The following is a 22,014-nucleotide window of genomic DNA, read 5'->3' on the forward strand; positions in this document are numbered from 1 at the left end:
AATTCTCAGTCAAATTAGTGTCAGTTCTCTTCAGTTTCAAAGCAGGTAAGTGAGCAGGCTGTTGACTGTACAAAGGAAAACAGTGTTATAGTCAAACACCAGAAAACTGAGAGGCCTACACTACTGTCCAGATTCACCTGCCTCTAAAATGTACCCTCTCTTTACACATGTCCAGGAGAGGAAAAGGGTGGTCATGATGCTGGGTCAGCTCAGCCAAGAGCCGCGAGAGCTCGGTGAGGAGTGAGAGGCTGCACTGTGGGAGGAGCACGCTGGGCCCAGCAAGGGTGATCTGCCAGGGGTGCGGAGGGGAGCCAGCAGGGGAATACTTACTTTTCAGCAACTAGCTTTTAAATGAGCCTGTGTGGCATCACTGAATGGTCACTGCAAATACTGAATTGTGACAGTATGCCTCAACCTCCAAATGTAGTATTTAATATAAGCCAAGAGACAGAATACCAAACTATATTTACTGTTTACAGTAGTAAAGGACAACAAATAATGTATAAATTGGTGAATAAACACAACAGAGCCAGCAGACGACCTGCCCACACCCCAACAGCAAAACACAAACGAAATGAGAACATCTTCAGCAAAATTTCAGGCAAGCAAGAGGTGACGGTCGTGGTCACACTGTCCAGGTGACTACACAAGGCAGAGAAGGCCATCAGGCAGCAGTGGGTCCATACAGAAGAACAGCAGAACTATCAAAGTTTAATTGGTACAGATCCCAAAATGTTTCACAGAACTGAAATCACATACTAACGCATAAACTCCATACCTACTTGGAAGGCGGCGCCGCACGAGTCCATGAGAAGAGCATGAAGTCATCTGTCCACGGGCTTCATTTGCTACTTTGAAGTAGCTCTTTTACACAAAAACGTAACTGCAAATTCAGCAATACGTAATCTTATGTGTTTATATATAGACCATAATTATTCATTAGAAGCAAATACTAGAAGAAATCTGAGGCCATGGCACTATTACCAAGTGAGCAATGTGGGGATTACTTTGTTCTATGTGAAGAAAAGCCAATTTGCACTGTGCCACACTTTGCCCATGCAGCATCTCCTAGGCACTGGGCAGTAGGTGATGGGTCCTGGGCCCCTGACCCACCCAAGGGATGCTTAAGGAGCAGGGCGCCCAGGCCCATGTTACTGAAGGACTTTTTACCTTTTAAGAAGCACTCCAGTATCTTCCCTTCAACTTTACCATATTCTGACAAAACTTAAATTTGCAATATTTAGCATTTAAAAAAACCTGTACCTACAAGAAATAGTAAGTGAAAGTTTGTCTCCCATCTCCACCATGCCCCCAAAACTTGTCCAACGGAAGCACCTCCATTGTGGTGGTGGAGTTCTCTACATGATTGGAATAAGCAGTGGGGGTGGGGAGGGGATCAATACCTGGACAAGATCCCCCTCTGGACTCAAAGTAGACATTCAGGCCACGAGTGTGGGGGACATCTTATAGGAGAGGGGGAAAAAACAAAAATGAAAGCAAAAATAAACCCCAAAACCTTGCAACTCATTTTGCCTAAACAAAGATGACAACTGAGATTGGCCCGCCTTTGGCGGTGGCTTCATCCCTGCAGAACGGAGTTGCGCTCGCAGTACGTCAGAGCGGGAAGTAATCCTGGTGGAGGTCCTGGGCTTCTGCAGACTCCTTTGTGATTGGCATGGTCACGTGTTCACTATTCAATAGCAAATGCAAGGACGGCGTCACGTGGGGATGGTCCCTCTAGAGGCTGCACCCCGAGAGGCAGCTGGTCTCCCTCGAGCCCCCTGTCTGCTGCTGGAACACGTCAATGGTGTCTTCGTCCTCCATCTCCAGCTGGCAGGGTCGTTGTGACGGGCACAGCGAGAGAGGGGGAAGCTGTTAGTTTTCTCACCATGATGCACAACCGACTCCCGAGCTCACTGAGCTGTTCCCTGGGCCAGAGCGCCGCCTGACGCACTCCGTGCTGCCCTCACGGGTGACGCGCAGGCAAAGCGGCTTAGGTTTGGATTTCAATAAGCCCTACTCATTCACCACGCTTTCCCTAACAAACTCACACAAGAACATCCTAAGTTAAGGACTTTAACTAACAGAGAGAAAAACTGAGTCTCATTAAAAAAATAAACAAGTGTCTAAAATTTTTACTGAAAATTACACGAAGTCAGATTCCATTAGAAATATCCCATGAGCAGCACTGAATCCTAGGGACCAGCAGGGGCCATGCACTTTCTAACAAGTGCAGTGGACCACGCTTGTGAAATCCAGAGCAAACGAAATCACAAAGGATCCACCAGCATAAGGGATCCACTGCTGGCTCCCCTGCCCGCTCCCTCACAACCAGGGCGGAGACAGTGCGAACACCTCCCGCCTGCTTCTCTCTTTCTCACACAGCAGGCACGCGAATATCTCCCTGATCTTTGTCATTCTCTGAACAAAAGGAAGCTTTTGCCAATTTCATACAGAGACTAACCAAGGCCAGAGGCAGTAATGGTTCTCAGAAATGCAGAGAAGTACCGTCTGGGCTGGCAAGGACCCTCTCCTGCTGCAGACACTGCCTGGGCGGTAGCCAGAGTGACAGGCTGGAGGGATAGCTGGGCTCCTAAAGCCAGCAAGCTCCCCGCACCGCCCAGGGCAAGCCCTACCCAGGAATCCTCCCAGGGCCGACACTGTCTCAGCAGTGGAGGAGTTCCTAAAGTGGGCAGGTGTAAAATCTCTTGATCTGCAGCCCTTTCACACAAAACAATCAATTCTCACAACTTTGTAAAGGAGAAAAAACATATCATCTCTGCTTTACAGTCAGACAAGACTGAGACTCCAAGAGATCCAGGGGCTCTCGATCAAAGTCACCCCACTGACAGATGACTAGAGCTGCCGCTGGAAGCTCAGCCGTCTATTTCCAAGTCCAGATGCTCTCACCACAGTGGGATGCACCACCACACAAGGGACCGATGCCTGCGGATTTGCGTGTGTGGTGGGCACATGCTTAAGAAAAACTGCTGACTGACAACCATGTGTGTGCATTCTCCTTTCCGCCCACACCCCCATGCATAAGTGCTTAAAGAGCATGAGAATCAAGCCAGTAATTTAGCTACAAATTGACTAACGTTGCAAATTCAGTGTTCAGACTACAGGTGGATGGGAACTGCGTCTGTCCCACACCCTTGTCTGTGAGCCTGGACCGCCTCTGCTGAGCACCCGGCCCTCCTGCTCCACCCTCCTGACACGGAGGATAATTTCTGACAAAGTGCATTTTTCACATTTGAAAAACTGAACTTCAAAATTAAATAATCTAATAATTAAACCCATTAGGAAAATATAAGGTATGCTATATGAGCACCAATCAGTAACTCTCAAATAAGAGTATTCCAAATGGTCACTGCAAATCAGAGGCAGCCTCGAGTGTGCACAAAGCCGGCGCTCATACCTGTGCTGGGGTATCTGTTTCATTAATTGGTTGCCCATCAAACCTGAATCTAATCTGTCTCATTGACAAGCCCTGAAAAGAAAAAGCAATTATCATTAAATATTTCCAGATAACACATTAATCCAAAAAAACCCAAATATTTATATCAGAATTCTGAATATACAGATTTATGAGGTTAATTATAAAAACTCACCAGTGGGCCTACAATCTATTTCATGTGCTGCTCCAACACCAATACTTTCAGACACCACTGTTCCAACATCTTCCAGCCCCTGGTCCCTTGCCCTCAGCCACCCCTCTCACTTCCCTCCAGAAGCCAAGCAGAATTTCTACGCTGTCGGCACCACCATTTCCTACCCTTTAAAAAATTCTCAGAGAGAAACAGGTCAGGTGACAATGAGGCATGTGATAAGCAGACTGCATGAAACTAGGAAGCAGTCCCAAAGATTCTGGCCCTGAGAAAGGCAGCAGGAGGGCACTTTGCATCCGAAAAGGAGCCCATGCAGCCTTTCTGCATCCCGGGAATGGGGACATGGTCAAGGTGCAGAAACATGTCCTTTTCAAGAGCAGTTCTGATTTCACTGAACAGGACAGACAGAATTAAAACACGCATCTCTGCTCCCCCCTGAAGCCCTACTCAAAAAACATAAAGAAAAAGGGCAGAAACAGCAAAGAGAACGAGACAGGGGACCGGCCAGTGGACAAGGGACACACACGCGAGCACACGCACACTGACGCAGACGTGCACAGACACACGCAGGAGTGCACACACACCCCCGATGCACACATGCACACAGACGTGCAAGTGCACTGACACACGTGCACACAGATGCTTCCAGGACAATGGAACTCTGAACAGCCTGGACACTTGGTGACATTAAGTCACTGCTAATCTAAGTTAAAGGAGTCCCTGCTCAGCCTTGGGGGCCGCTCCCAGGGCCCGGCGCACCTGCCTCTCGCAGTACGCCTTCATCAGCTTGCTCAGTGGGGTGTGTCTCTTGATTTTGAACTGGACCACGGAGCCGTCCTGCCCGGCCACCTTCAGGTTGATGTGGTCATTCTCTGTCTTCACTCCCTCCTGCAAAAGAGATGTGAAACGGGGCCTCAACGCCATGTCTCAAAATAACCACCATTTTAAAGGGCAAGTCTTTAGGTAATTGCTGGGGTTTTTTTTAAGTCATTAAAACCAACCTAAGTCTTAAAATTCTCCAGCACTCCCAGTCACTCATGCAGTTGTTTTATTTTTACACAGAATTTATTTTTAACTTCTACTTGTTAAGCATCCACATGTAAGGAAATGCAATGCAAATCTACAGAGTTTTCACAGATTGTTAATTCAAAGAAAAAATTTGCTTCACAAATCTAGAACAAAACTGAGAGAAATCCATCTTTTATAAGGTTACTCTCACAAAACCAGGAAAAACACATACTCGTAGCTTATCTATGATTACATAGGACTAGTAAAGTAAAACAAAAACCTTTAGGACAGAGGAAACTACAGCAGGTGCAGTGGTGCCAGGAGGCCCAGCTCGCTGAGCTTTCCCCTCCTGGCACTCATGACAACCTTGCGGGGGCCGCGGCCCTCAAGCAGCTTCTAGTTTCAGTCAGGCGACCTCAAGGGGAGTCATTCAGGGTATTTTACCTTCACGTGACTCACGATATACTCAAAGCTCCGAAACAATTACATAACTGGGGCTCCTTGTCCCCAGGACATACAACGGGCAGTGACGCAGGAAATCTATGTCCAGCAGGGAGGCCCAGGCTGAGTGAGGCCTGTGACCCGAGCACAACACCCGGTGGTCCTGCCCCAAAGGGCCAGGGCCTCCCTTACCTGCACTGCGTGGGACTAGGAGCCATTTATTTCTGAACAAAACCATGAAGCTGATCCGAGTCCATCTGAAAGTAGGTTGTGATGGAAATCACGTGTCTTTCGCATGTCCTCCCACTGACACTCCCATCTCTTCCTGGGCGTCATCTGTCATGGGGTCACCTGTCGTGTGGTCATCTGTCCTGTGGCTGAAGGAGCCGCCTACCCTTGGTGCTGAGTGCTGAGCTCCGGGAGGATTCCGCGCTCCCTCTGTGTCCCTGCCCCTTTTCTCCCCTGCGGGGGGCTGGGCCCTGGGTCCCCTCCCTGTGCCCCTGTGAAGCCTCATTCACAGAGGGGACCAGGGTGTCCCTGAGGCCACATCCATGCTGTGGCTCCCAGAGATCCCGAGTGGGCGTGCTCTGTCCAGAGCTCCAAGTGGCCAAGAAGTGGCCCCAGGAGGCAAGACTCAAGCAATGGGGCTGAAGGTGGACATCCTGGGGCGACCCTTACCCCCCACTGCAGCCAGGCACCAGCTGGGCCTTCCCTTTTCAGACCGCGGACTCTAATGTGGGGAGAACCAGGCAATGCAAAAAGGGGCACCTGGTGACCTGAGGACAGGATGGAGCTGGGGTCCCCACCCCAGAGACAAAGGATGCATTTGCTTTTTTTTTTTCCAAATAAAGATTTCATTTTGAACTAATTTTACGTTCACAGAAAAGTTGCAAAACAGAGATGGAGAGTGCTCCTGTACACCCTGGCCCGGTTACCCCTTATGTTAACATAGCACACACCTGTGATACACCTGTCACACCTAAGAGGCCAACACTGGCACATCACTAGCAACGGAACCCCACGCTATTTTGGTATTTCACCAGTTTTTCCACTAATGTCCTTTTTCTGTTCCAGGAGCCAAACCACAGTGTCACAATGCATTTAGAGATGATTGTTTTTCAATGTTTTTATTGTGTTAAAATACAAGTAACATAAAATTTATCATTTTAACCATTTTCAGTGGTATTAAATATATTCACAATGTGGTACAACCATGATCATCATCCATCTCCAGAACTCTTCCCACCTAGTAAAACTGAAACCCTGTCCCCATCAAACACAAACTCCCCATCCCCGCCCCCGGCCCCTGGCACCCACCACCTACTTTCTGTCTGTGTGAATATGATGATTCTAGGAACCTCATGTAAGTGGAATCATACAGTATTTGTCCTCTTGTGACTGGCTTATTTCACTCAGTACCGTGTTCTCTAGGTTCCTCCACGTCATAGTGCGTGTCAGAATTTCACTCCTTTTTAAAGCTGAATCATACACATTCCATTGTACGGATGGACCACGGTTCGTTTACCCATTCGTGCGTCAGTGGACACCTGCGTTGGTTCCGTGCTTTAGCTGTTGCGAGTAGCGCTGTGATGAACACGGCTGCGCAGACGTCGCCTTGAGACTCTGCTTCCGGTTCCTTTGGATAAATACCCAGAATGGAACCGCTGGGTCACATGGTGGTTCTAGGTTTAATTTTTTGAGGAAACTCCGTACTGTTTTCCACAGCAGCTGTACCATGTTACATTCCCACGAACAGTGGGACAACAACAAGAGTTCCCCATCCTCACCAGTGCTTTTCTGTTTTTTGGATAGTAGCCATTCCCACAGATGTGAGGTGGTGCCTCACTGCAGTTGTGAACTGCGCTTCCCTAATGATTACTGATGTTGAGCATCTTTTCGTGTTCCTTTTGGCCCTTACACGTTTTCTTTGGAAAAAGGTCTAAAGTCCTCTGCCTAGTTTTGAATTGGTTTGCTTGTTTTTCTGTTGTTGTTGAGTTGTAGGAGTTCTCTATATTCTGGATATTAACCCCTTATCAGGCATGTGACTTGCAAATATCTTCTCCCTTCTGTGGCTGCTTTTGATTCTGTTCATAGTGTCTTTTGATGCACAAAATTTTTAAATTTTCATGAAGTCCAATTTGTCTATTTTTTTGTCACCTCTGGTGTCATATTTAAGAAATCTTTACCAAATCCCATGCCGTGAAGCTTCTGTCCATGTTTTCTTCTAAGACTATTACTCTTTTACGTCTTACGTTTAGGTCCTTGATCCATTTCGAGTTGATTTTGGTATGTGGTGTCAAGGAGGATCCAACATCATTCTTTGGCAGGTAGAGAGAGGATGCATCTGCTTTTTAATGAAAAGATATGGGTGTGTTCAAAACACACAGATGCAGGGACCAGGACACATAACAAGCAGAAGCCCAGGGCAGGGGCTGCAGACTGGGCAGAGGCAGCGGCAGGAGGGGCTCACAGGGCCATGGGCTCCAGCCCCCTCGGCACACTAGTGCAGGCAGGGAAGGCCCCAGGCGCCTCTCCCCTCTAACGGAGGGAAACCAAGAACCAATGGCCTGTCCCTGACCCCTGGTGAATTCCTAATAAACAAGGAGTAAAAGGAAAGAAAGAAACCCTGAAAACAATGACCGCAATTCACTACAGTCAGTCCCCTTCCTCGGCTGTCCAGAGGAGGCAGAAACTGTCTTCCCAACCAAACCACAAGGTTTTCTTTCCAGCCCGATGATAGCCTGGGGGTGCACCCCCTACCCGCTCCTCTCAGGGCCCAGGGTAGAGAGCAGCTCCTGGAGCCAGGAGCGAGCGACTCAGCAGGCAGCGAGGGCGTGGTAGGCAAGAACGAGGCATGTGAGGCACAACCTTTGGTCGTCTTGAAAGTAGCTAAAAAAGTTAATTCAACTGAATTGGACCAAAGATGTTGAAGATGTGGGAGAATTAAGTTTAAACACACTGAAGAAATGAGTATTATATATATTTCACTGTATCTAAAATTTAATAAGAGGAAGCCACCTAGAAAAACAAAGAAAGGCATTTATATTTGGCCTAGGAGAAGTGGTATAAAAAGCTGAGTTAGCACCAAAATGTAAAGAGCCACGGCGGCTCCAACTGCATCTGGAGGCTTTCCTGGAGTGTGACCTTTTCTCAAAGCACCGCAGGGGAGTGCAGGCTTCCAGTCTCCCTCCTGACCATGGGCTCCGAGACCATGGGCTCCATTCGGGTCCATCCCAACCACAGCTCGGCCTCGCCTGCGCGCTGGGTCAGCGCCGGGCCCCAGTCTCAGCTGCAGAGGGGGGCAATCTCCAGCACCAGGCTGGCATCAGAGGAAGCCTTTGTGCAAAGCATTCAACTCAACAGCAGATCTGCCACCCCGTCAAAAAATAGACCCTCCAGTGCAGATGAAAAGCTTCAGGAACTGGTTTTTAATAAGAACAGTTACAACCGTGGACCTCCCCAAGGAGTGAGAGCCAATGCTTCGGAGTGAAAAGAGCACACGGGAGAGCCAAATGGGGACGCGTGGAGCACAGCAGAAGGCACCACGGGGAGGGGTGGGCGAAAATCCCCAGGAGACGAGGTGGGGTGGGTGCACACCTGAGAAAGCAATGGGGACTGGTGGGTGCACACCTGACGACAGTGATTTGGGGGGGCCGCACATCTGAGGACAGTGATGGGGAGGGGTGGGCGCACACCTGACGACCGCGATGGGGAGGGGCGGAACCACCGGTGGGTGCGCACCCGAGGGCGCCGCGGCGGGACTTTCCAGGCGGACAGTCAGGAGGCCTCGCCGCCTGTCCCCAGCCTGCGCCCTCTCCGCGCTCCGCAGTGAGGACTGGGGAGGGGGCCGCGTCGACACGCCTCGGCAGACACGGCCAGGGCCCGACTCGCGTCCGCGGTCCCAACGTGAGGGGCTGCAGTAGGGGAGGGTCTCGGCGAGGGAGGAGGTCCTGAGGGAGGGCGGCCCGGAGAGAAAATAGGGACGCGGGGTTCCAGGCGAAGGGGGCGTTGTGGGGTTACGTCAAGGCTAGGGGACGCCCGGGAGTGGGGTAGCGGCGGGGAACGGGGGACCGTTTCTCCGCGAAGGAGGTGGCAGCGTCCGAGATCCCCGCACTCCGGGGTCCGAGCGCGGGTGAGGGTGGGGGGACCCGGGCAAGGGCTCCCGGGGCGGGAGGGTCCAGATGCCGCAGGGTTCTCGGAGTCGGCGGGTGCCGGCGGGGAGAGGGCCGTGGTGGCGGGGCATCTCGGCGAAGGAGAGGTTCCCTGCGAGGGGGTTCTGGGCTACCGGCGCCCCCCCACCCCGGCCGCCCAGCCCTCGGAGCGCCGCGTCGGTCCCACCCCAGACCGCGCGCGTCCCCATTCCGTCTCGGGCGCGGCTCCCGGGGGCGGGGCGGGGCCTAGCCGGGGGCAGGGCGGGGCCTAGCCAGGGGCGGGGCCCGAGCAAACGGAGGCGGAGCCTTACGGGGGCGGAGCCTGGGCGGAGGGCGGGGTGGGGCCGGGGAGGCGGGGGCGGAGCCTGGGCGGAGGGCGGGGTGGGGCCGGGGCAGGCGGGGGCGGAGCCTGGGCGGAGGGCGGAGCCTGGGCGGAGGGCGGAGCCTGGGCGGAGGGCGGAGCCTGGGCGGAGGGCGGGGTGGGGCCGGGGCAGGCGGGGGCGGAGCCTGGGCGGGGCAGGGCGCCGCCGGGCGGGGGGAGGGGAGCCGAGCGGCGCGGCGCAGGGGGAGGGGAGCGAAGGGTAGGGGGAGCGGGAGGCCCCGCCGGCGCCGCTCTCCTGGGTCCCGGAGGCCGCGCGGGGCGGCGGAAGGCGCCTGGTACGCGAGCGGTGGCGGCGCGGGCGGGGGGCCGAGCCTGGGGACCGGCCCGCGCCCTTTGGTCCTTACCTTGGGCTTCTCCTCGGACATGGCTGCGCGCGGCGGCGGGAGGCGGCGGCGGGGAAGCAGGTAGCGCCGGAGCGGGCGAGTCTCGCTCTCGGCCCGCCGCTCTCCCGCCGCAACTGCTCGCGGGGCCGCGCTTTGCCCCCCAAATCCCGGCGCGCCGGTTGGCCGGCGCGGGGTCACGTGGTTGTGCGCGTGCACGATGCGCGCGCCCCTGGGCGTCGGGCGCGCGCCCAGCCGGGCTGAAGTTCCAGACCGTTGGAAATGCGTCACGGGGCGGGGCCGGCGCGATCCCGGCCGTCCAGACGCTCCGGTGCGCACAGCAGCGGGGGCGCACTGGGACCTGGGGGTGCACGGGGCACCGGGGCGCACGGAGACCTGGGGGCGCTAGAGCACCGAAGGCCCTGGGTGGCGTTCAGCACAGCTAGGTTCCCAGGGGGTCACACAGGGGCCTGGGGGGAGCTCTGGGCAGCGCGGGGGGCGCTCCGAGAGTCGAGGCCATCAGGCTGGGGCAGTTGTGGGGTCAGGGACCAGGACTGGTGCCTTATCTCCGGACCTGAGAAGAGCCTGTCCGCCTCCTCAGTGCCCTAGTCCACCGACCTGGTTCCGCGCCCACTGTAGCTCAGCCCACCAAGCGCGGGCGCACCCCGTTCTTCCCTGTGTCAGAGGAAAAAAAGAAAATAAGGCCAGTCTGGAGAACCATCTCCAGTGGCCAAAGGGGACCTGGGTGAGTGAGTGGTACCTTGAGAGGCAACCCTTGAAAAGGCTCTCTTCACCTTCACGGAGGAGCAGGAGCCAAACGTCAGGGCATGAAGACCTGTGGGGTGGAGGAGGAAAGCAGTTCAATGCTGAGCCCCATGGGCTCCGTGCGCTGAGGACACATTGCATTTGTTCCTTTCGCAGGCACACACACTTCTAAGTCTGAGTCCTTCATCCAGAGCTGCAGGGGGACAGAGACCTAAGACGGATCAGGGATGTGGAATGGCTCTCTGTCAACTTCTCGCTCCAAGCTTAGCCAGGCTTCACTCTCTGTGGCTTCCTTTTCTCCCCTTTTCTAGTCCCGTTGGGCCTTCTGAACCTGGCCATTGGAAGCTGAGCCCCTGGGGAAGATGGCGGGAGGGGTGCAGGAGGCCCTCTTGTGACCGTTTTGCTAACGTTTCAGGAGTGCATACTGCACCAGGTGCCAGGGCTCTACACCTAGTCCTCGAAATAACCCGTTCTGCAGGTGAGGAAGTTGAGGCACTCAGAGCTTCAATTACATGCCTGAGGTCCCAGCGTTGGTAAGTGGTGCAGCTGGGATTCGAGCACAAGCAGTTGATCAGTGAGCTTGACCAGTGTGCTCTCCTGCCTGTCTGGGCTAAGCCAGGGTGAAACCCCCCCAAGACGGGTACTCAGGCGGCCACGGGGAACATGCTAGAGAACGGGGGCCTTAGTCGGGACATCCTTTCAGTGCTTGAGGCATGCATCCTTGAAAGGCCCTGGCTCTTCTTGTCCTCCCTCTCATAATCCTCAGGCCCTCAGATGAAGTGGAACAGTGACAGCTGAAATTTATCTAACGCTGAGGGTGGACCAGATGTGCTGCCAAGCTTTCATCATCCCACTCCAGCCTCACAATACTCTGGAGCAAGGACCCTCATGATCCCTGTTTTGTCAATTAGGGAACGAAGGTTTGGGGGAAGACGGACAGCACAGAGTCGTGCAGCCAGGAAATAGCAGGGTCTGGATTTGAACCTAAGAGGCTGAACAGTTCGCATCCCGTCTGAGTAAGGCCCAGCCGACCAGGTTCCCCTCATTTCCTGTTAAAATCACAAAGCCATGGAGCCAAGTTTTCATGGACTTTAATTTCACAAACCATCTTTGACTCTTAAAAATCCAATTTCTTGGCTAGAGGAGAAGGGGGCTCCCCAAAATTGGGCTGCCATGTCACAGGTTGATGACGTCTCTCCATGAAAGGTGTGGTCAGAGCGAACCTCCTATGTCAGTCAGGTCCAAGGTCTCTTTTATCCTGGAATCAGGACCGTGACTCATCTTGGTGAAAGGCTCTCCAGGTAGAACGGTCAGCTCTAGCTGTGCTCCTAGGAGAGGGGAGCCTCCAGGAACCAGAGCCTTCCAGGACAGAGATGGACAAGGGGGATCAGAACCAGCACCCCCACAAGATTGTTGGCTCTGGTGGGCAGTGTTTGTACCCATCATCCGTCGTTGACTAAGACACCATCAATTATAAAGCATGACATTGTGTGTGCCACAAACACGTTAAACTATGACAGGTTATGGATGGAAGACATATGCTGGTTTCAGACTTATTAAAGTGTGGGAAAACAAAGTAACTTAGAATCAGTGAAACAGTATCTAAATGTGTTACAATAAAAAATTAGTTAAACTATGGTCCATTCATATAATGAAAGGCTGTCACTATTTAAAGAACTGTGTAGAAAAAGAGTAGCTGATAACAAGAAAAGAGCTCATATAAAGTTGGTGAATTTTGGAAAGCAAATTACAAAACTATTGTGGTTTTGAACAACCGGAAACTCTGTGTAAAATATTTTGAAAATCTGTTTGAAGATATCAAATAGCTGCCAAAACAAAGAAGACTTTCTTCTGAGGCGTGAAGATCTCAGAAAGAAGTGAAGTGGGTTTTCCCTCTGAGGCATTTGGTGATTAATATGATGTGTTAGCTTGGGCTGCCATAACAAAATACAAAAGATTGGGCAGCTTAAACAATGGACATTTGCTTTCTGTCTGTTCTGGAGGTTAGAAGTCCAAGATCAAGGCACCAACAGGGTTGCTTTCTGGTGAGGGCTCTCTCCTTGGCTTGTAGGGGGCTGCCACCTCTCTGTCATCACACAGCCTTTCCTCTGCGTGTGCACGGATATAGGGAGAGGAAAAGAGAGAGACACAATGCAGTCCGTGATAGATGCAGTGGACAAGAAGTCGAGACACTGAGCAGAGCCTTTGAGTCTCATGGGATGGGGAGACAACAGTTGGCATGGCCCATTTCAAGATAGGCTCCGATATATAACCCAGACCTTCAAATGGAGCACTGGCGCCTACAACAGAGGAGTAAGGCTGAGGTGTAAATAGGTCAGTCCTCACAAAGACTGAAACCCAGCTTCCAAACAGCTCATTCCCAAATTGGAGTACACTGACCTGTTCTCCTTCCCATCACCAGCTTGAAGCAAAGAAAATCTCTGGAGGAAAATGGCATCATCTAATGGCATTAAATACCTTCACACACAGTATCCAGAATTAAATAAAAGTTTAAAAGGAAGCCAGGAGACAAATTATCCAAAACCAAGGAAAAAATACACAAAATAGCAACAAATCCACAGGGGCAGGATAGTGGCATTATCAGACACTGACTTTAAAGTAACTTTAAATAATATGTTCAGGGAAATAGATTATGAGATGGAAATTTTCAGCAGAGAAGTGGAAGCTATAAAAAAGAATCAAATGGAAATTTGAAAACAAAAATACCATCTCTGAAATTATGAATTCAGTAGATGGTTTTAACAACAGATTAGACACAGTGGAAGAGATGGCTGTGAACTGGAAGATAGGTCAGAAGAAAATATTCAGACAGAAGCAGAGGGAGAAAAAAAGTATGGAAAATACAGTAAAAGGCCTAAGAGCCATATAGAATATGGTGCAACGATCTAATATGTTTGTAAAATGGAGTCCCAGAAGGAGAGAAAAGAAGAGGCCAGAAGATGTATTTGAAGAGGGAGTAAAAGAGGATTTTGCAAAATTCACCAAAGATAAACCACATTTTACAGGGAAACTACCAACCCCAATCAGAATAAATACAAAGGCAGCCACACCTGGGTATATGACAGTGAGCCTGCTGAAAACAAAGACAAAGACAACGTCAGCCAGATATTTAGAGGAGAAACAAAGATGTCTGACTTTGGAACAGAAACGTGAAAGCCAAGTGACAGCAGAATAGCATCTACAAAGTGCTGAAAGGAAATGCCTACGTACAGCTCTATACCAAATAAGACTGTTATATAAAATACAGGGAAAACTTCATTGTATAAATTCAGAGAGCTGGCATCGAAGCTTTCTTGTCTTCCTTTAAGCTTTGGGTCCCCTCTCTAATCCACCTGCTATTATCAACTTTTCAGAGTCCTCGGATAGTTGCTTAGTCCATCTTGTCCACACCAGAAGTCTCGCCTTCATTTTTGAAATATATTTTGCTGGGTATAGAAATCAGAGTTTAAAGTCTTTAAAGGTATCATTTCATTATTCTCATTGTCAGAAGACATTCTGGACCCAGCCCTTTGGGGGGTCTTCTGTCTCTGAAGAGGAAACAGGGTCACTGATTAAGTCCCACACCAAGATCTAAGGACATAAGGCCTGCCTAAAAGTGGGCCTGGACCAGGGCAACAGAGTTGTACCTGCCACCCCGCTTCCAGGATAGCAGCACCAAGGAACGGGTTGGAGCGGCCCATCATAGTGAGTCAGGGGCGAGAGCCTGGAGAGAGACCCTCCCCAGGGTGCAGGTGCACAGGGAAGGCCTAGAGTTGAAGATGGAGCAGGAATGTTAAGAAAAACCCTCCAGCAAACCATCCTCCACCCTCAGCACAAGGTGCTGCTGGAGGAATTTGAGGCCAGTGGACACTAAAGGTAACCACAGCCACTACAAAACCCAGATCCAGTCAACTCGTAGCCTGCCTGACTTGACCCTTACAATGACAGCCAAACAGAAGAGGAGTGTCCATTTTCAGATATAAATACTATTAACCTCAGTCTCTATAGTCCTACAGACAATATCTAGCTTTCAGTAAATAATTATAAGACATACAAAAAAGAAGGAAAAAAAACCCACAATCAAGACATGAACATCAGAGCCAGCCCAGATGGCCAAGTGGTTAAAAGTTTGGCACTCACCACTTTGGTGGCCTGGGTTTGCTTCCTGGTTGCAGAACCACACCACTCTTCTGTCAATTCCCCTGCTGTGACAGCAGCTCGCTTAGAAGAACTACAATGACCTACAGCTAGAATATACAACCGTGTACTGGGAGTTTGAGGGGGGAAAAAAAAGAGGAAGATTGCCAACAGGTGTTAGCTCAGGGCAAATCTTTCTCGGCAAAAAAAGACACCAAATTAAGAGAACCAGATATACATTTGACTCAGATGCTGGGATTGTCAGAGAGGATTTATGTTAAGGCTCTGGCGGAAAAGATAAATACCATGAAAAGGGCAGGGGGAGGGTTTCAGCACAGAGATGGAGACTATAAGAAAAATTCCAATGGAAATGCTAGAAATAAAAAAACAGTAAGAGAGATGAAGAATGCCTTCAATAGGCTCATGAGTAGGCTTAACACAGACAAGAAAGAATTGGCAAACTTCCAGATAAGTCCATAGAAATTACCCAAACTCAGAACAAAAAGGAAAAAATTCATGGGGGGAGGGGGGTTGGGAAACAGAACAGAGCAAACAAAAGCCCTGGGATAATTTCAAATGGCAATACATGTAATTGGAGTAACAGAAGGCAAAGAGAAGAAATATTTGAAAAAATAATGGCTAAGAATTTTCCAAATATAATGAAAGATACCACAACACAGATCCAAATTCAGAAAACCCCAGCCAGAATTTTAAAGTATATGTATATAATGAAAAGTCATGCCAAGACACATCATATTCCACTGATGGAAACCGAACATAAAGAAAACATCTTAAAGCAGATAGGGGGAGAAAAGACACTTGACATACAGAGGCACAGGGATAAGAACCACAGCACGCCTGATGCAGAAACTATACCAGAAGGCACGGAGGACCATGGAAGGACACCTTCAAAGGCGTTAAACTCAGGTTTCTAAGCCCAGCAAAATATCTCTCAAAAATGAAGCGAAGACTCCTGGTGTGGACAAGACAGAGGAAGCAGCTATCCAAGGGCTTTGAAGGTTAATAATAGCAGGCAGATTAGAGACGTCCCCAAAACTTAAAGAAAGACTTAGCGGGGCAACTTTCCAAACGTTCTTCCTCTTTTATCTCCCAGCTTTGACCTGAGGGCAACCCAATGTGTGGTTGCACCCCATGTGCAGACAGCAAAAACTCCAAAAGACATCCTCTCTCTGGCCAGAGAAGAAGAGACCCTATAAGCCAAATGTGTGGGTTGAACCCAAGGTCTTTGTTTTGTTTTGTTTTTTGCTTTTTTGCTCCTCCAACCCTCTCCCAAAGAGATCCCAATCGTGGAGCTGAACTATGGCGGCAGAATGGGCACCCGGAACCTCAAGAGGAAAACCCATTGTTCTGGCACGGAAACCAGGGAGAGGGGACCCTATAGTCCGTAAAGTGCAAGAAAATCCCTTATCTTTTTCCCTCTTGCTGCTTAGCCTTGGGGCAACCCCAGTCACATGACACTGTGGGGCAGTGGGGGTGGTTAAAGCTCCCAGAGAACCCCCCCATCTTTGTAACCAAATAACCAGTAAAAGGGGCCCCTGGGAGCTGGTGGATGTGTGGAAACCTGAGAGAGAAGAGAGTTGGAGAAGGAGGTCCCCTAATTCTGTGAAGGAGTCCACACTAATCCCAAGTCCACACCTGCGAGGGGCACACGTGGGCCAGATTAGTGCAATCCCAATCAAAACCTCAGCAGGAATTTCTGTAGAAATCAACACCCTGACTCTAAAATTTATATGGAAAGGCAAAGAACTAAAGGAACTAGAATAGCCAAAACAATTTTGAGAAGAACAACAAAATTAGAGGCCTCACCATCCCCAATTTCAGGACTTAATATAAAGCCACAGTGATCAAACGGCAAAATGACAGACTCAGAGATCACTGGAACAGACCGGAGAACCAGAAGTAGCCACTCACAATTTGGCCAAGTGATGGCTGACAGAGGGGCAGAGGCAGTGGAGGAAGCGTGGCCTTTCTCGGCAGAAGCAGTTTGCCATGACTCCATCTGGGGCCGTTCCCTAATGAGGTGGGGCCTCCACTCCTGACTGCCTGCTGGCTCCAAACAAGGGTCAGATGCCTTCACAGCACACCAGGAGGACGGGCAGTCCTCAGCAGTTTGTACTGGCAAGGGTCTGGAGAACATCGTAGAAACAGCTTCCAAGCCTGTGAGACCAAGGAGATGAAACAGAGGGTTGACTGGGCTGCGAGCACCAGCCCAGGACTCGGGTTCTAATGTGTTGCCTCAAGCACCTGGGGATGGCGTCGCTTTTCTGGCCAATAGAATCTTGGACCTCACCAAAGTCACTTAGCTTGAAATGATGAACTTCCTGGCATTCTGTAGAGCAATGGTTCTCCAAGTCCGGTCCCCAGACCAGCAGCATCAACATCATCTGGGAATGTGTCATAAATGCACGATCTTGGGCCCCTTCCCAGACCTGTGGAATCAGAAACTGGGAGGGGGCCCAGCGATGTGTAGTTTAACAAGCCTTCCAGCTGAGTCTGAAGGAGCTCAAGTTTGAGAACCACTGGTGGAGAGCGGCTTTTCCTGTCTGCTGCATGGACAGGAAACTGAAGATGAATTGTCAGGGAATCCTGGGGACATGCAGGTTCTGATTCAACAGGTCTTGGGTGGGGACTGACACTCTGCATTCTTATCAAGCTCTCAGGTGATACCAAACTACTAAATTGGGGCCAGGACATGAGAGCAAGCCTCTAGAGCATTGGTTCTCAGCCTTGGCTGTGAATTAGGATCACTTGGAGCATTTGAAAAGAAAAATACTCAAGAATCCATGAAATCAGTGCCTCCGGAGATGGAGTCTGGCATCGGGGGGTTTAAAAACACCTCCGGTGATTCCAGTGTGCATCCAGGACGGCAAATCACCGCTGTGGACGAAAAGGCTCCTGGAAACGGGGCTGTTGGGATGGATCTCTCAGTGTAGCCTGCTCACCTCCCCTCTAGCCGTATTTAGGACGCTCCCTGCAGCAGGTCATTAAGAAATGCATCGGGGAAGCACCCTTGGCGGCCGTCCTCTGCAGGCCAGAGATGTGGCCGTGGAACTGGATTACCTGGTCTCAGTGGGGACAATAGGGTCCTGGTGTGGTGGGTGCTAGGTGTCAGCACTTCACGCTAGAGACAAAGTGGGAGGAAATACTGTAATAAGTCACCCAGAAGGAGAGGAAATCAGAATTTTGGGGGGATTGTGATGGCTAATTGATCATAGGGTCCCTAGGAGTGAAATCCACACACAGCTGTTTATCTACAGGCAGCAAGTTTATAGGTCTGTCAGGCAAAAGCCCACCTCAAGTTGCCTTAATGGAGACTCCTGACCTCTTCCCTGTTGCTGGGCTGGGAAAAAACGGACCCTGCAATTTAGTGGTAGGTGAAGACCATGAACTGGCTCCCAAACCTTCCCCAGAGCCACGGCTCCTGAGGAAAAGGAAACCTCCTGACCTCCTGGGGTTATTATATACTGGCTCTGAAGGGACCTCGGTCAGCCATTGAGGCCCACTGGCCAGAGGGGAGCTTATGGAGGCCAGATGAAAAATGGGGTCTCACCCTGAGTCTAGCTCACAGTGGGCCCAGTGGGAACCAGAGGCTCCAAACTGTGCAGTGGGGACCAATGCATCTAGTGCCTGATGGAGTCTCCTCACTGTTCACCGGTGGCCAGAGGGAAGGCTGCTGTCGTAGAAAGGGCCGAGGGAAACCCCGTGGAGCTTCACTGCCCCAGCCGGCTGCCGAGATGGCAAACCAGAAGCACCACATCCCTGGAAATGCTGCAGGGATGCACACGCTATCCAAGGCTTGGAAGATGTAGGGTTGCCCCATGTTATGAGCAGAATTGTGTCACCCCAAAATTCATATGTTGAAGCCCAATCCCCAGTAACTCAGAATGTGTTTGAAGATGGGGCCTTCGCAGAGGTGACTAAGGTAAAATGAGGTCACCAGGGTGGGCCCTAATCCAGTCTGACTGGTGTCCTTATGAGAAGATGAGATCGGGACACAGACATACAGCCACGTGGGGACACAGGGAGAAGATGGCTGTCTACAAGCTATCGACTTAGAAGTAAATTTGACTGTTATTTTATCTCAAAATGAGTTTATTCAGGAATAGCCAAAAGAATGCTCTGGGAAACCATAGGCAAATCCAGAAAAAGAGGAGGGAACAGCTTTCGTAGAGAAAGGGGGAGCGGGAGGGGCTGTTGGAAAGGAAAGTCCACTTGGGGAAAGTAGCGCTTCAGGGTGGCAACCAGTTCTCATTGGCTGAGCTGTGGCATTTCTCATTGGCTGAGCTGTGGGATTTCTCATTGGCTGAGGTGTGGCATTTCTCATTGGCTGAGGTGTGGCATTTCTCATTGGCTGAGGTGTGGCATTTCTCATTGGTTGAGCTCTGGCATTTCTCATTGGCTGAGCTCTGGCGTTCCTCATTGGCTGAGCTGTGGCATTTCTCATTGGCTGAGCTGCAGGGTTTCTCATTGGCTGAGCTGTGGGATTTCTCATTGGTTGAGCTCTGACGTTCCTCATTGGCTGAACTCTGGTGTTTCTCATTGGCTGAGCTGCCATGTGTCTCATTGGCTGAGCTGTGGCATTTCTCATTGGCTGGGTCATGGCATTTCTCATTGGCTGAGCTGTGGTGCTTCCCATTGGCTGGGCTGTTGCTAGGTGGGAGAGAAGTCTTCCTGAGTAGTAGAGTGGCTGTGCTTCCTGCGGGAGATGCGAGCGCCCCACTTCCTGTTTGGTGTGACTGAGGCCATGTGATGGGGTGAGAGCTCCCTCTGCACGCCTTCCCCGTCCAGCTTGGAGGGAGGCCTCGGGGGAAGCCAGCCCCTCCGGTACCTTGATCTCAGACATCCAGCCTCCAGGCTGAGGGAATAATTTCTGTTGTTCAAACCCCCATCTGTGGAATTTTTATATGGCAGCTGAGGAAAACTAACACACTACCCACACACTGAAGCCACCTTGACTGCTGCTGCCAAAGCTGGATGGTCTTGAAGAACGACTGCGGATTATCGAGTGAGCGCCCCGGAGGGCAATGGCAAGCACCGTGCAGCCGAGGCCGCAGCTCTTGGAGTGCATCGGCCGGCTCCCAGCACAGCGGGCCTGGCACAGGCTGCGCTTTCTCTCGCGGTCCCACCAGCAGAGGTCCTCAGAGGTCGCGTCCTTTGCTCTGACCTCATGCGGGTCGTGCCTCTCGCTCTCTTGTGTGGTGCAGTGTGGCGAGAGCACGAGCTGCCTCGACACCACACTGAGCTTGTGAAGCCTGGTGAACAGGAGGCGGGGAGAAGTCCAGATGCTTAGTCAGTACCAGTGTGCTTAGTCAGTACCAGTGTGCTTAGTCAGTACCTGTATGCTTAGTCAGTACCTGTGTGCTTAGTCAGTCAGTACCTGTGTGCCCTGGGGTGAGGCATGAACCTTCCCCGCTCAGGGGCATGCCACACGGGCAGGTTCCTAGGGCACTGGCTGTCTGGAAGGTGTTGGAATGCCCCCTCAAGAAAGGACAGTTGCCACACGTTGCACTGGCCAGCATGCTGGGTGGGCCTCTTTGGATTCTGGAGGTAACATAGTCTGCAGTCCACAGGGCACTGGCTCTGACCTGCTTGCAGGGCCACGAGGAGCTGCGTGAGCCGGGGCAGAGACCCCGTGGTCCCCGTCCCACAGGCTTGCCGCCTCCTCTCGACCCACAGCTCCGCTGGCAGGCAGCCAGCACCCCCGAAAGTGGGCAGTTGCTGCATGAGAGCTGGGCTCAGGGTGGCCCTGAAAGAGGAAGGGGACAGGGACCCTCCCCGCGCAGACCTCCAGGTTGCCCCTCTGGTTGTCTTCCTGGTGTGGAGGAGATGCGACTGAGAAATGGATCTACACTGGTCGTGGGCAGCGGCTGCCAGGTTGGCCGACGGTCAGGGGCTTGGATAGAACAGAGCGGACAGCTGGTACCCAGGGGCCTGGGCAGGGGTACGTGTGTACCTCCCAGAATGGGCACAGAGCTTGACCATCTTTGTGTCCCGTGAAACACCCATGGAAGGGCACCCACTGCAGAGGAGGCGCTCCATCAGCTGGACAAGGTGACCTGCCCTCTGGGGGTCAGCCAGCCTCTTTCTCCAGCCCCTCCCACTCCAGTCGCCGGCTCCGTGGGTGCAGGTGTAGCATAGCCATGGTAACGCGATAGAGGCCTTCACGGACATTGCCTCACGGAGCCTGGTCTGGCTGCTGCCACTGCTGAGGCCACAACAGGGCACCGTCCCTTGACCCCCTCCCCACCAGGTCACTGTGAGCTGGCCACACCTCTCAAGTGAGCGCCACAGCTGATCTCAATGACTCCCCGTCCCCGGGCCTGAAAGCTGCCCACTAGGGCCGCCGAGGGCCTACACCATCCATCGCCCTGGCCTGAACCCTGGCCACCCTCGGTGCAGCTCCTTCCTTAGATTTTCCCCATTCACTGTGCCCTATTTCTCACTGGAACTCTGACTGGGACACAGCACTTGATTCTTTTTAAAAAAGGCAAAATAACCATAGAAAATGTTGAAGGAAGAAATAAAGATGAAAACAAAAACTAATGTGTCGAGTATCTATTGCTGAATAATGGACCATCCCAAACTTGATGGCTTAAAACAACCCCCATTTTATTGGCCTAGGTTTTCCTGGATCAACAGTTTGGGCTGGGCTCAGCGGCAGTCCTTGTACTGGCTCTTTCTCGGATCTCTCCACCGAGAGGCAGTCAGCTGGCACCTCGCCCGGGGCTGGATGGCCTGAGCCAGCCTCTCGCACGTGTCCAGGGTGCGGTGCTGGCTGTCGCCAGGTCCCGTCTCCAGCAGGCTAGTTGGGCTTCTCCACGAGAGGCAATGTGCCAAGAAGGGAGAGCAGAAGAGGCAGGGCCCTGGAGTCCTGCAAAGTCCCTCCCACTGCATTCTGTTGGCCACGCAGTGCAGGTGTGGGAGGGACTGAGCGAGGCAGGGTCCACAGGGGCCATTGCTGTAGCGATCTACCATTTGAATTAAACAGAAGAAACAGACTCAATCAACAGACCCAATCATCGCTTCTATGAAAAGACAAATAAAATGGAGAAAAAATGTTTACATGTCTGATTTTAAAAATTCAAAACGCAGAAAGAGTAAAAAAGGTAGAACTATAGAGATGTTTTTAAATTCAAGTTAATGTTATTTACAAACTCACACCAATACACTTGAAACCTTCA

The 22,014-nt window shown here is 51.5% G+C and overlaps 1 protein-coding gene across 2 annotated transcripts; it reads right to left on the minus strand.

The window, feature by feature from the left end:
- Positions 1–446: 446 nt before the first annotated feature.
- Positions 447–10,350, minus strand: SUMO3 (small ubiquitin like modifier 3). 2 transcript variants are annotated; one of them, XM_023630296.2, is made up of 4 exons: positions 9,935–10,350; positions 4,368–4,496; positions 3,419–3,490; positions 447–1,830 (listed from the first exon to the last, which is right to left on the minus strand). In XM_023630296.2, exons 1-4 carry the CDS (start codon positions 9,953–9,955, stop codon positions 1,738–1,740), a joined length of 315 nt encoding a protein of 104 aa, XP_023486064.1. In that variant the 5' UTR covers positions 9,956–10,350; the 3' UTR covers positions 447–1,737. The 2 variants fall into 2 exon arrangements, with proteins under 2 accessions (XP_023486064.1, XP_023486063.1); XM_023630295.2 differs by lacking the exon at positions 3,419–3,490.
- Between the last annotated feature and the right edge of the window lie 11,664 nt (positions 10,351–22,014).

This window comes from Equus caballus, chromosome 26, assembly GCF_041296265.1.
Source record: "Equus caballus isolate H_3958 breed thoroughbred chromosome 26, TB-T2T, whole genome shotgun sequence".
In the NCBI taxonomy this organism is placed as follows: domain Eukaryota; kingdom Metazoa; phylum Chordata; class Mammalia; order Perissodactyla; family Equidae; genus Equus; species Equus caballus.

What these genes read in the sequence shown, in the direction of transcription:
- SUMO3 (XM_023630296.2), bottom strand. Translation starts at nt 9,955, where the DNA reads ATGTCCGAGGAGAAGCCCAAG. An exon ending in TGTCCGAGGAGAAGCCCAAG is followed by an intron (nt 4,497 to 9,934) that starts GTAAGGACCAAA and finishes TCTCTTTTGCAG; the next exon opens with GAGGGAGTGAAGACAGAGAA. An exon ending in AGGCGTACTGCGAGAGGCAG is followed by an intron (nt 3,491 to 4,367) that starts GTGCGCCGGGCC and finishes TTTTCTTTTCAG; the next exon opens with GGCTTGTCAATGAGACAGAT.